General features: G+C 34.4%; 1 protein-coding gene across 1 annotated transcript; it reads left to right on the top strand.

Annotated features, from left to right (window-relative positions):
- Nucleotides 1-448: 448 nt before the first annotated feature.
- rp9 (RP9 pre-mRNA splicing factor) lies at nt 449-8767 on the top strand. The gene is made up of 6 exons (XM_084131157.1): nt 449-725; nt 874-904; nt 2878-3007; nt 4352-4443; nt 5664-5725; nt 7597-8767. Exons 1-6 carry the CDS (start codon nt 577-579, stop codon nt 7784-7786), a joined length of 654 nt encoding a protein of 217 aa, XP_083987283.1. The 5' UTR covers nt 449-576; the 3' UTR covers nt 7787-8767.
- Nucleotides 8768-12608: the final 3841 nt, after the last annotated feature.

Genomic DNA, 12608 nt, shown 5'->3' with positions numbered 1-12608 from the left:
ATACCTCTTAAAAGAGATTAAAATACCCATAATGTTTTTTCTTGGCCCCAAACTGTATTATAATAATTTTTAAATTGTATATTTTAGAAAAGCAACACAATTTGTGTAAAAATACTGTACTTGTAGAAAACTGGAATCACAAAATGAATCGTGGTTAATAAACTTCTTAATACGTCAACCCTCCCAGTTTCTGTTAATAAAGTTAAAAAACAAGCAGTCAGTATTTTATCCTATACAATGGACAGGACATATGGACATGTATATCTTCATTTACTGTAACAGTGTGAGTACATAGAGCACAGGTTTATTTTTCCAAATAATACAAACTAAAAATAAGGTTCTTAAATTATATAATTGGTTTTTAGAAGTTTTATCTTTGACGCACTGTAGTTTTTTTTAAATCTCAATGCACGTTTTAGGGGCCTCTTATTTTGAAAAAGCACTTTCACCCGGAAGGGGTCAAACAGACGCTCATATGTGCCTTTAGTTTACAATCATCATTACTCTGAAGTATTAACTTTTTGAACATAAAATGTGATTATAGATATACCAGAAATTATCTCCAACGAATGTACAATGTCAGATCGCAAACGAAGCCGAGAGCATCACGAGGACAGACATGAACGAAAGAAACACAAGGAGTCAAAACAAGATGATGACAAATTCAAGAACCAAACCAGAAAACTGATTCAAGAGGTGCAGAAACTCAAGCATGTGGAGACTTTGTGAGTATTTGCATAACATCCGTTTGGTATTGGTAATTATTTTGTATAACTTAGAGTTTTTATTATCTGAACTGCTGTAGCATTCTGTTCCACTTTTGTCTGGCATATAACGTTATGTTATTACTTTCTTTTTTATTTTTCCTTTCAGCTATGAAAATCCTCCTCCTGGGTTCATCAAGGTTTGGTCATGGCTTGAAGTGTTACCATTAAATGCTGCGAATTTATCATGAGCTAGTTGGGTTGCACTTCATTTTAAGGTGCCATTGTTACATACATTGTATATAATTCAGTACTCAGTAACATGAATTAACAATATGTACTTACTATAGAGTTAGGGTTTGGAATAGTTTCTGTTTTATGGATAATTTTATACAATTATGCATAATATACTGTTATTAATACAGTAAGCAAGCACCTGTAATACAGTGAGGAAAATAAGTATTTGAACACCCTGCTATTTTGTTTAAGTTCTCCCACTTGGAACTCATGGAGGGGTCTGAAATTGTCATCGTAGGTGCATGTCCACTGTGAGAGACATAATCTAAAAAAAAAAATCCAGAAATCACAATGTATGATTTTTTAACTATTTGTTTGTATGATACAGCTGCAAATAAGTATTTGAACACCTGTCTATCAGCTAGAATTCTCACCCTCAAAGACCTGTTAGTCTGCCTTTAAAATGTCCACCTCCACTCCATTTATTATCTTAAATTAGATGCACCTGTTTGAGGTCGTTAGCTGCATAAAGACACCTGTCCACCCCATACAATCAGTAAGAATCCAACTACTAACATGGCCAAGACCAAAGAGCTGTCCAAAGACACTAGAGACAAAATTGTACACCTCCACAAGGCTGGAAAGGGCTATGGGGAAATTGCCAAGCAGCTTGGTGAAAAAAGGTCCACTGTTGGAGCAATCATTAGAAAATGGAAGAAGCTAAACATGATTGTCAATCTCCCTCGGACTGGGGCTCCATGCAAGATCTCACCTCGTGGGGTCTCAATGATCCTAAGAAAGGTGAGAAATCAGCCCAGAACTACATGGGAGGAGCTGGTCAATGACCTGAAAAGAGCTGGGACCACCGTTTCCAAGGTTACTGTTGGTAATACACTAAGACGTCATGGTTTGAAATCATGCATGGCACGGAAGGTTCCCCTGCTTAAACCAGCACATGTCAAGGCCCGTCTTAAGTTTGCCAATGACCATTTGGATGATCCAGAGGAGTCATGGGAGAAAGTCATGTGGTCAGATGAGACCAAAATAGAACTTTTTGGTCATAATTCCACTAAATGTGTTTGGAGGAAGAAGAATGATGAGTACCATCCCAAGAACACCATCCCTACTGTGAAGCATGGGGGTGGTAGCATCATGCTTTGGGGGTGTTTTTCTGCACATGGGACAGGGCGACTGCACTGTATTAAGGAGAGGATGACCGGGGCCATGTATTGTGAGATTTTGGGGAACAACCTCCTTCCCTCAGTTAGAGCATTGAAGATGGGTCGAGGCTGGGTCTTCCAACATGACAATGACCCGAAGCACACAGCCAGGATAACCAAGGAGTGGCTCTGTAAGAAGCATATCAAGGTTCTGGCGTGGCCTAGCCAGTCTTCAGACCTAAACCCAATAGAGAATCTTTGGAGGGAGCTCAAACTCCGTGTTTCTCAGCGACAGCCCAGAAACCTGACTGATCTAGAGAAGATCTGTGTGGAGGAGTGGGCCAAAATCCCTCCTGCAGTGTGTGCAAACCTGGTGAAAAACTACAGGAAACGTTTGACCTCTGTAATTGCAAACAAAGGCTACTGTACCAAATATTAACATTGATTTTCTCAGGTGTTCAAATACTTATTTGCAGCTGTATCATACAAATAAATAGTTAAAAAATCATACATTGTGATTTCTGGATTTTTTTTTTTAGATTATGTCTCTCACAGTGGACATGCACCTACGATGACAATTTCAGACCCCTCCATGATTTCTAAGTGGGAGAACTTGCAAAATAGCAGGGTGTTCAAATACTTATTTTCCTCACTGTATATGTAACAAGGACACTGTAAAATAAAGTGTTACCTCTAGTCATCAGAGATCATGTAAAGGTATTAGAAATAAGTTTTTGAGTGAGCATTTTGCAATACACGCATAACTGCTTTTGCAGGAAGATGATTACAAACCAGAGGACTGTATTCCTGATGACCCTGGTAATGAGGACGCCAGGAGCTTCTTGGCTCACGCTCCCACCAAAGGACTGTGGATGCCTCTGGGAAAAGAGGTGAAGGTCATGCAGTGTAAGCAAATTTTCAGATATATTTACTTCGCTCTTAAAATAAATATTTTTTTTGTGATCTAAATTGAACTTCTGAATTTAATCGAGTAGGTGTTTCTTTTATGGAAGCTTCATTCTGCCACGTAATTAAAAATAATAAAAGGTAATTGTGACTTTTTTTCTTACAATTCCAAATTAATAGCTTGCGATTCTGACTTTTTTTTCTTCTCAGAATTGTGAAACATAGATTCAGATTTGGGAGAAAAAATAATTATGATATAAAAACGTGAAATTTTTGAAGAAAAAAATGTCAGAATTGAAAGACAAAGTCCCAATTGTAAAGTAATTGGGACTTTTTATCTCACAATTCTGACTTTTTTCTTGAAATCATGAGTTATAAACTCAGAATTGTGAGAAATGAAGTACGAATTGCAAGATATAAATTCGTAATTGTGAGATAAGTCATAATTGTGAGATATAAACTTGGGAGATAATAAGTCATTATTGTGAGATATAAACTTGCAATTGTGAGAAAAGGTCAGAATTGTGAGAAACAGTTGCAATTAGCTTTATTGCGAGTTTATATTTGACAATTATGACTTTTTTCTTGCAGTTTCGAGTTTATATCTTACAATTCTGAGAAAAGTCAGAATTGTGAGTTATAAATTCGTAATTGTGAGAGAAAAAACATCAGAATTTCAAGTAATAAACTCGGAATTGCAAGAAAAAAGTCAGAATTGCGAGATATAAATTCAGAATTGCGAATTATAAACTTGGAATTGTGATAAAAAATCAGAATTGCGAGATATAAACTTGCAATTGTGACAAAAAGTCAGATTTGAGAATTATAATCATGGAATTGCAAGAAAAAAAGTCAGAATTGTTAGACATAATCTCTGAATTCTGAGAAAAAAAGTCAGGACAAAACGTCAAAGTGTCATCATTTTATGTTTACCACAGGCTTTATTTTACTCATAAAAAAAAAAAAAAAATTATAAAACCCCATAGGAAAATCTTTAATTAATCTTCCGGATTTTGTCGTGCAAGATAGTCACAATTGTGTTTATATCTCAGAATTTCGAGCTTATAACTCACAATTCATACTTTCCCCTCGTCAGAATTGTGAGATAAAAAGCTTTTATTATTTTTTTATTACTTGGCGGAAACAAGCTTCCATAGTCTTTGAATGGTCATGAATATAGAAAAGTTTTTGTGCAGTATATAATTACATAACATGAGTTTGTGCTGTTTATTATAGTTCTTTTTTTTTAATAGAAAATTGATGCCTGTAACTTTTAGCGACACATGATGTTTTAGATTTTACTGTGCGGATGAAGGTCATTGAGAAGACAAACTGTGTGTGTAGGCTGGAGATGTAAGAAGTACGGCCACAGAACAGGAGATAAAGAATGTCCGTTCTTCATCAAAGGCAACCAGAAACTGGAGCAGTTCAGAGTAGTAAGTGACACACACACGGCCTACTTTTTACACCGCTGTAGTATAAGGGATTTATTTAAAACCATGTACAGTAACCTTGACTTAAAGCCTGATTAAAAACTTTGGCCTTACATATACAGGGTTTGAACGTTTTTTTAAGAACATTTTTAGAGATTGAAGTAGCAGATTACTGATTATACAAAGTATTGATGTATAACCAAGCTTCTTCTTTTTTTTTATCTCTCATGCCATGTGGTTTTGATTATCTTTTTTTATTTTTTATTGAATAAACATTAACATTATACATGCACTTTCATTCAAATGCAAATATTAAACATTATACAATTATACATGCAAAAATAACAAGTAAAAAGAGAAAAACAAAAATAAATTAAAAAATAAAGGTGCCAGGGAGGTAGTAATATAAAAATCTGAATAAAAGTACAGTTGGGTATAAATATACCAAATAAATTCTTTCTTATTCAAAGAGTCTGTCTATGTACAGCTTATTTCAGTCAACAAAACCATGAATTAAGAGTTTTTTATTAGTAAACTTGCATTTATGAATATGTAATTAGAAATTATGTCATCATGTGATTATGATTATTGTTTAGGTTTTCCATCCTTTCTGTCCATTAGAACTAAAACATTGTTTTTTTGTGCGTCCTTGTTTTTTCACAGTGTGTCTGTGCCTTTAAAACACATATTACTGCACTTATGCACATGTTGCAGTTTTACAATTTTTTTATGCAATGTAGTTTTTATCTCCCACAACCTTCAATAAACAGCCACTTTGCAAAGCTCTGAAAGGTACACTTGGGTATTATTTTCCTAATAAATAAAGTAATAGTACTTTAAATTAATTAAATTAATTAATTATAAATGAATAGGCCTAATAAAAGTTGATTTATTTACATGGAGTGGTTTGCCTCATGGGGTCCAACATGTTGAAGTCACATGGCCAGCATAATATGAATGATCTCTGTATCCCCCCTTATTATTGTCAGATGCTTTCGCTCACACACAACCTAAACTTTTATTTTTGTGTGATGTTGCATCCACACCACTAGGTGTAAGTATAAGTCCACAATGACTGCCATATTGACTGCAATACATAAAAAATTAACTATAACTGAAGCTATAAAATATTTTACTTCCATTGCAAGTTTGATTTTTTTTTTTTTTTTTTTTATACGGTGAACCTTAACTGTTTAATGAATGTTCATAAAATTCTTTCACAGGCACATGAGGATCCAATGTACGATATCATTCGAGAAAACAAACGCAATGAAAAGGAGACAAGGTACGTCAAGTTTTATAAATATTGAGTTTTATAAATAGCTCAACTAAGCAATAAGGATAGACACAATTTACAATACAGTGTTAAAATTTTGGAATCAGTACGATTGTTAAAGTTTTTTTTTTATGTCTCTCGTGCTCACCAAGAATAGTTTAGTTGAATAGTTGTTTGATCAGTACAAACATTAATATTGTGAAATATTATTACAATTTAAAATAAAATATAAAATAACTGTTTTCTATTTTAATATAATATTTTGTAACATAATTAATGTCTTTAATGTAACTTTTGATCAATTTAATGCTTCTTACTGAGAAGAACATCTTACTAACCCCAAACGTTTGAATGGTAGTGTGTGTCAATGAGATGAGGAGCTTTTAATAATGTTCAGCCTCTTCTGGATCTGCTTATTAATAAGTTATTTGGAATGTTGAGGTCTCTCAGAGGCCAGTGTTGATGAATTGTGTCATTTTAACAAAAGAACCCTGTTGCAGACGATTACGTAACTCTTTACTCCACTGTGATTAACTTCTGTTATGTGGTGACAAGAGCTCCTGCTACATGGGAGTAATTAGAAACCGTTATGTGGGATGTAAACCCATTGTGGGCCGTTTTGACAGATTATTTTGTTCGTACATTGCTGAGCTCCACATTTATGCCACAGAACTGTTACTAAACATTCCCATGGGACTGGCAATTTGAATTTTTCAGCAGGATGTTGGAATACAAGGAGTAGCTTGTTAAAAAAAAGTTGAAAGTCAGAAATCAGCCGCTTTAACATTGATGCAGACTTCACAGCATGTAGTGAATGAAAGCAAAGCTAAAACGGGGTTGTGCGGTTCTGTTAGAGGATGTGAACCCTCTGAACAGCAGTGATCTGATGAATTGTTAATAGTTTCAGGTCAGTGTGGCACAGGCTGTCAGAAGGTGCTTGTGCTTTCTGCTTCCTCTTATGTTGCCCAAATCAATAGCAATTGAATTTAGTTAAAGATAGAGTTCTTAAAATATTCTAAATAAATCCAATTGCTCAAAGGTGAAGTGTGTAATTTCTGTGCCTCTAGCGCCACCAAAAGGAATTTCAAATGTATAAATAAGTGTAAAATTAATATTTTCTATACATTTTTTGTAGGTTCTTTTATTTATTTATTTATATATATATATATATATATATATATATATATATATATATATATATATAAATAAATAAAAGTTGTATTTATGTATTTATAAAAATATTTCATATATTTACACACATACTATATATATATATATATATATGCGCACATTTATATGTATAGAAATATATTAAATTTTTTTTTTTTTTTTTTTTAATATTTATATTTTATTTATATTTTTAATATTTATATATACAGACATATACACATGTATGTGTATATGTGTGTGTGTATAAATATATATGAAATAATACTATTATAAATATGTTAGAAATATTATTTGTAATGTATATATTTTATAATATATTTATAATAATATTTAATATATATTTATCAATACACACACACATGAAATAAATATTATTATTATAAGTGTGTTGTAAATATTATATATAAATATATCATATGTATATATATCATATGTATGTGTATGTGTGTATATATATATATATATATATATATATATATATATATATATATATATATATATAAAATATTAATATTTTAATAAATAATTATTTGTAAACCAAATTTAATTTTACATTTTTAATCTGTAATAGGACTATTTTAAAATATATTTTTTCATGTTAAATGTTTTCATGAGTTCCATTATCTATATTTTGATTATATTTTTTTGTCTGCGTATTACAAAATTGTGCATAGAAAATAATTTTGATGTCTTTTTTCTCCTCACTGTAGGATCCAGCAGTTGAAACAGCTCCTTCAAGACACCACCTCCGACTCTGACTCCACCTCAACTTCCTCTGCCTCCTCGGATCACAACCGGAAGAAGAAGAAGAAGAAAAAGGAGAAGAAGAAGAAAGAAAAGAAGAAACACAAGAAGAAAAAGAAGAAGCACACGGCCAAGGCTAGCGATGACTCAGACTGAAACAGGGACCAGTGTCTGGGTGTCTCAGTGCTCATCATTAGAAGCTCTGCAATAGTGTGTCAGCCCTATCAAGTATACACAGGAGGCTTCCCATCAGTTCTCCAGGCCATCTTCATATCTGCTTAATAATTTATGGATGCATTAATCCCCTCTGTCGCATGGAATGCTTAGGATATGTGCATCTTTATCAGATTTCCTATAGCTGTTCCTTATCAGACTGTTTGTTCCTTGGGCTTATTGGAATGAAGTCGGAAGTGAACAGAGTTTCTGAATGTATGTTAATTTACATTTTGAGAATGCGTCATTGTGAAAATAACTGACGGGCGCTTATGATACATGCCATCTGCTGTCTTGAACAGTGACGTCCATAAATGTCATGCAAATAAATCAATGACTATTCAGCATTTACAGCTTCTTTTTATGGTAATCTGATATGTCCTAAAGAGATTTTGAGGATTTTTAGGATCTTGCAACTCAAATTACAAGTGTGAATTCACATCTTCTGTTTCCATCGGAGTGTTCAGGGCTTCTGCATCTGGCTGTAGTACGTAAAAAAGCCAATTAGCACCTCTTGAATAGGTGACAGTGGTTTGCACATCATTCACATCACCAGAGAGGCTTATTGAGAGGGGAAAAGAAGCTTTTCCTTTGATCTCGTCGCTGAAATCCGGAGTCCTGCGGTTGTCGTTGAAGTACATGTGCCATTTTGTATCAAGATAAATAATGCATCATTTTTTATCAAAGGAGCTCTTCATAATGCTGATTCAATTTTGAGACTATTTAAACTTGCTTTTAAAAAAGAAAACAATAATGAATTATTCTTAAATATTCATATTAATAATATATAAATCATCAAATCCACTTAAAAATACAGTCTATGACTGACTATCAGGGCTTTATTTGATTTTCAAGTCGTTAACTTGCGCTCATCTTCAGAATGAGTTTGTACTGGTAATAAAAGCTTCTCATGTTTCCTTTTTAGTTCCTCTCTTTTCATTGTGTCTCCCTTTGTTCTGATCTGGCCAGGGCCAATAGAAACGTGTGTATGTGACATGTTCCCTTTTTATCAAGCCGTGAAGGTCACAAATGAGTTCCCCACAGTTTAAATATATTATACATTTTGGTTTACTCTAGACAAGTGTTATTTAAAGTTCAAAATTCCAGCACAACAATTTAGCCTACAAAAATATGTATTTTATTAAATAAAATAAAATATATATTATAAATTATATCACATACCAATTACAAACACACATATATGCATATATACATACAGTATATACAGTCAGAGGTGGACAAAGTACACAACTTCCTCAAGAGACTTGTGAAGAGTTTTTATTATTTTTCACTCAAAAAATTGAGAAGATCAGAAGTGCAATTGTACTTTCACATTCCCGTTCATCAATTAATCCTGTGCTGTCTAACAATTTGACTAACTCTGAACCAGTTTCATCAGCGCAGCTGGCAGATATTGTCTCTAAAATGAATGGAGGTAGCTGCAGACTGGATATTCTCCCTACTCATCTTTTAAAATTTGTTATTCCTACTGGGAGTTCTAGCCTAACAGCTATAATTAACAGTTCCTTAATGAGTGGAGTAATACCAAACCGTTTCAAACATGCAATTGTTCATCCCTTGTTCAAAAAACCTAATTCAGATCATACAGTATATACCAACTAGACCTATTTCTAAACTGCCTTTTATCTCCAAGATTTTAGAGATAGTGGTCTACTCACAGCTATATTCATATTTGATATTTTAGACATTCCAGTCGGGCTTTAGGACCTGTCACAGCACAGAAACTGAATTGCTCAAGGTCACTAATGATGATATATTATTATCGTTGGACTCAGGATCACATATTGTTCTAGTTTTATTAGATCTAAGCGCTGCCTTCCATACGATTGACCATGAGGTTCTTCTCAACCGTCTGGAGTGTTGGGTTGGTGTCCAGGGTACAGCCCTTCAGTGGTTTGCCTCATATTTAAAAGACAGGACAGTTGCTGTGAATCTGGGAGACTTTTCTTCCACATTGGCCCCTTTAGTTTGTGGTGTTCCTCAGGGGTCGATTTTTGGACCGTTGTTGTTCTCTCTGTATATGCTTCCTCTAAGCACTATTTTTTGGAAGTATAGTATTGTGTACCATTGTTACACCGACGATCTGCAGTTTTATTTTCCTTTGAGCTTAGATAAAACCTGTTCACTGGACAAAGGAATGTTAGAGTGACATTAAACTTTGGCTTTCTAGCAACTTTCTTCAATTAAATGAGAGTAAAACTCTCATGATTGTAGGTTCTCCCATCCCACCTACCTTTCCTGATCATTTAGGTTCCTTGTCCTTAAAGATTGAAGATCATGTAAAGAGTTTAGGGGAAAATTATGGACTCATCACTACATTTTAATAAACAGATTTTTTTAACCTGAGATCAATCGCTAAAGTAAAGTATTTTCTAGTCAAGTCAAGTCACCTTTATTTATATAGCACTTTTTACAATACAAAAGCAGCTTCACAGTGATAACATGAAAATAATATAACAAAGTTTGTTTCTAGAAGAAAATTGCGTCATCGTCCACCTTAAGTAAGGCAGATCAATAATGTTGAATATTAAATGTCCCCAACTAAGCAAGCCAAAAGCCAGGGCAACAGTGGCAAGGAACCAAAACTCCAGAATATTTATCCAGTTCCATCTGGTTGGAGGTCGGAGTCATCACGCTGGTATGGAGACGAGTTTGTTGAGGATCAGTGCCGATGGCTGTCGTGTCAATGATGCCTTCACAGGGCTGATGAGGCAGGCACCTCAGGGATGCGTCATGGATGGGTCCAGACGCAGGTCCACCATCTGATCTGGATCCGGCCGGGATCCGGCTGACTTCAGTAAACAGGGAAGGGACTGGTTGACACTTCAGGACTGCATTGTCATTGTGTCCAGGCGCAGGTCCTTCATCAGATCTGGATACAGATCCGGCGGACTGCGGTAAACCTCGGATAAACAGAGAGACTAATATTAGCGTAAACCCCATCCTTCTTATGATGTAACAAGTACATCAGGATTTATGGGAAGTGTTCCCGGTTCTGGCTGACCTAAACTATGCAGCCTAACATTGAATTATAGAAGTCTATAATGCATTATGTGTATGCTAGGCCAAAGAGGTGTGTTTTTAGTCTAGATTTGAACTGACAGAGTGTGTCTGCTTCCTGGACAATGTTAGGAAGATTGTTCCAAAGTTTTGGTGCTAAATAGGAAAACGATCTACCGCCAGCAGTCGATTTTGAAATTGTAGGTATTGTCAACTAGCCTTTCTATCCAGTAAGGATTTGGAAATTGTGGTTCACTCTTTTATCTCATCAAAGATTGACTATTGTAATTCTTTATATATTGGTCTACCCCAGACTATGTTAGTTCTCAGATCCTCAGATCAACGTCCCTCGTTGTCATTTAAAATCAAAAGGAGATCATGCTTTTTCCGTGGTAGGTCCCAAACTCTGGAATAGTCTCCCATTCCACGTGAGGTCAGCTCCATCAATTGCCACTTTTAAGTCTTATTTAAAAACTTATTTATTTTCTTTAGCTTTTGAATAAGTTATGTTTGTTTTGTTGTATGATTTTAATGTCATCAGTTTTGTTTGAAAATGTGCTATATAAATAAAGTTGCTTGCTTGCTTACTTGAGTGAAAGTATACTACTGGTCAAATATTTCTCTGTTACAAGTAAAAGTTGTAAGGACCGATTTTTACTTAAGTAAAAGTACAGAAGTACTCATTTTTTAAAGTACTTAAGTATCAAAAGTAAAAAGTAAATGTCAATGCATTGTTTTATTATTGATGCATTGTTGTATGTAATACTTACAGTACCTTATGCCTCTGTATCTTATTACAGTATCTATGCCTACCTACCCTCATGTCAATATCAAATTTATTTCTAGAACACAGTTCCAGTAGTGAGATTGAATGTGAGATTGAGTAAGTGCATTCAATAATGTCCACAATGGTTCCCTCAAATAGTAAAAGTTTTTTTGGCTTTTAGTATGAACATGTTAGCCAGCTTGGAGCTAGTGTGCTCCAAAACAATGACCAAATTCGCATTTAGAAGATGAAAATCAGGTTGATGTCAGAATCGTCACATTGACGTTAATCTCCAACGTTGGACAGACGTTGTATTGTTATTGAAAATGAAAATTGGTTTGACGTCAGAACCCGACGTCATGATTGACGTCAACCCGACTTTCATTTCTAGCCAAAATCCAACGTCTGTCGAACGTCGGTTTCTGACATCAGTCCGACTTTCATTTCCAACCAAAATGCAGCCCTTTGCAACCAAAATAATCCCCTGACTGACATCAAGGACCTTGACAGAAATGTAGAGGAGTAAAAAGTATTTGTCTTTCAAATGTAGTGAAGTTAAAGTAAAAGGTTTCCAGAAAAAATAATACTCAAGTAAAGTACAGATACTCAAAAAGTGTACTTAAGTACAGTACTCAAGTAAATTTGAGACAAATATACTTTTAAAGGATATTGAATCAGAATCATAGATCATAGAACGTGCATTTGTTAAAATCATCAGTGCAGTTTTTGTGATGCAGAGTATGGGTTTGGTTTTCAGCAGTTTCATTTCCTGAAGAACTAGAGTTGTTCATTTCACATAGTCCAAAAAAAATTAAAAAAAATTCCAAAGATTGTCACAGCTTTCAGAGAAGAGCTGTTGCAGAGACTGACCCATGATGTGTATTTGCATAATGTTTTTTATTGAGAGAAAAACTAAAGGTAACATCACCTCTGCTGTCATGGACCGAAGCACAGAGGTATTGCATGTAGACTGGATTT

The sequence above is a fragment of the Abramis brama genome, assembly GCF_963993115.1.
Source record: "Abramis brama genome assembly, chromosome: 12".
Lineage (NCBI taxonomy): Eukaryota > Metazoa > Chordata > Actinopteri > Cypriniformes > Leuciscidae > Abramis > Abramis brama.
The sequence above is the reverse complement of the archived record's forward strand: the minus strand, read 5'-3'. Positions and strand labels throughout refer to the sequence as shown.

Excerpts from the sequence above, each read along its gene's own strand:
- rp9 (XM_084131157.1), top strand. The coding sequence starts at position 577 with ATGTCAGATCGCAAACGAAGCCGAGAGCATCACGAGGACAGACATGAA. Across the intron at positions 726-873 it reads CTCAAGCATGTGGAGACTTT|CTATGAAAATCCTCCTCCTG; the intron begins GTGAGTATTTGC and ends TTTTCCTTTCAG. Across the intron at positions 5,726-7,596 it reads CGCAATGAAAAGGAGACAAG|GATCCAGCAGTTGAAACAGC; the intron begins GTACGTCAAGTT and ends TCCTCACTGTAG.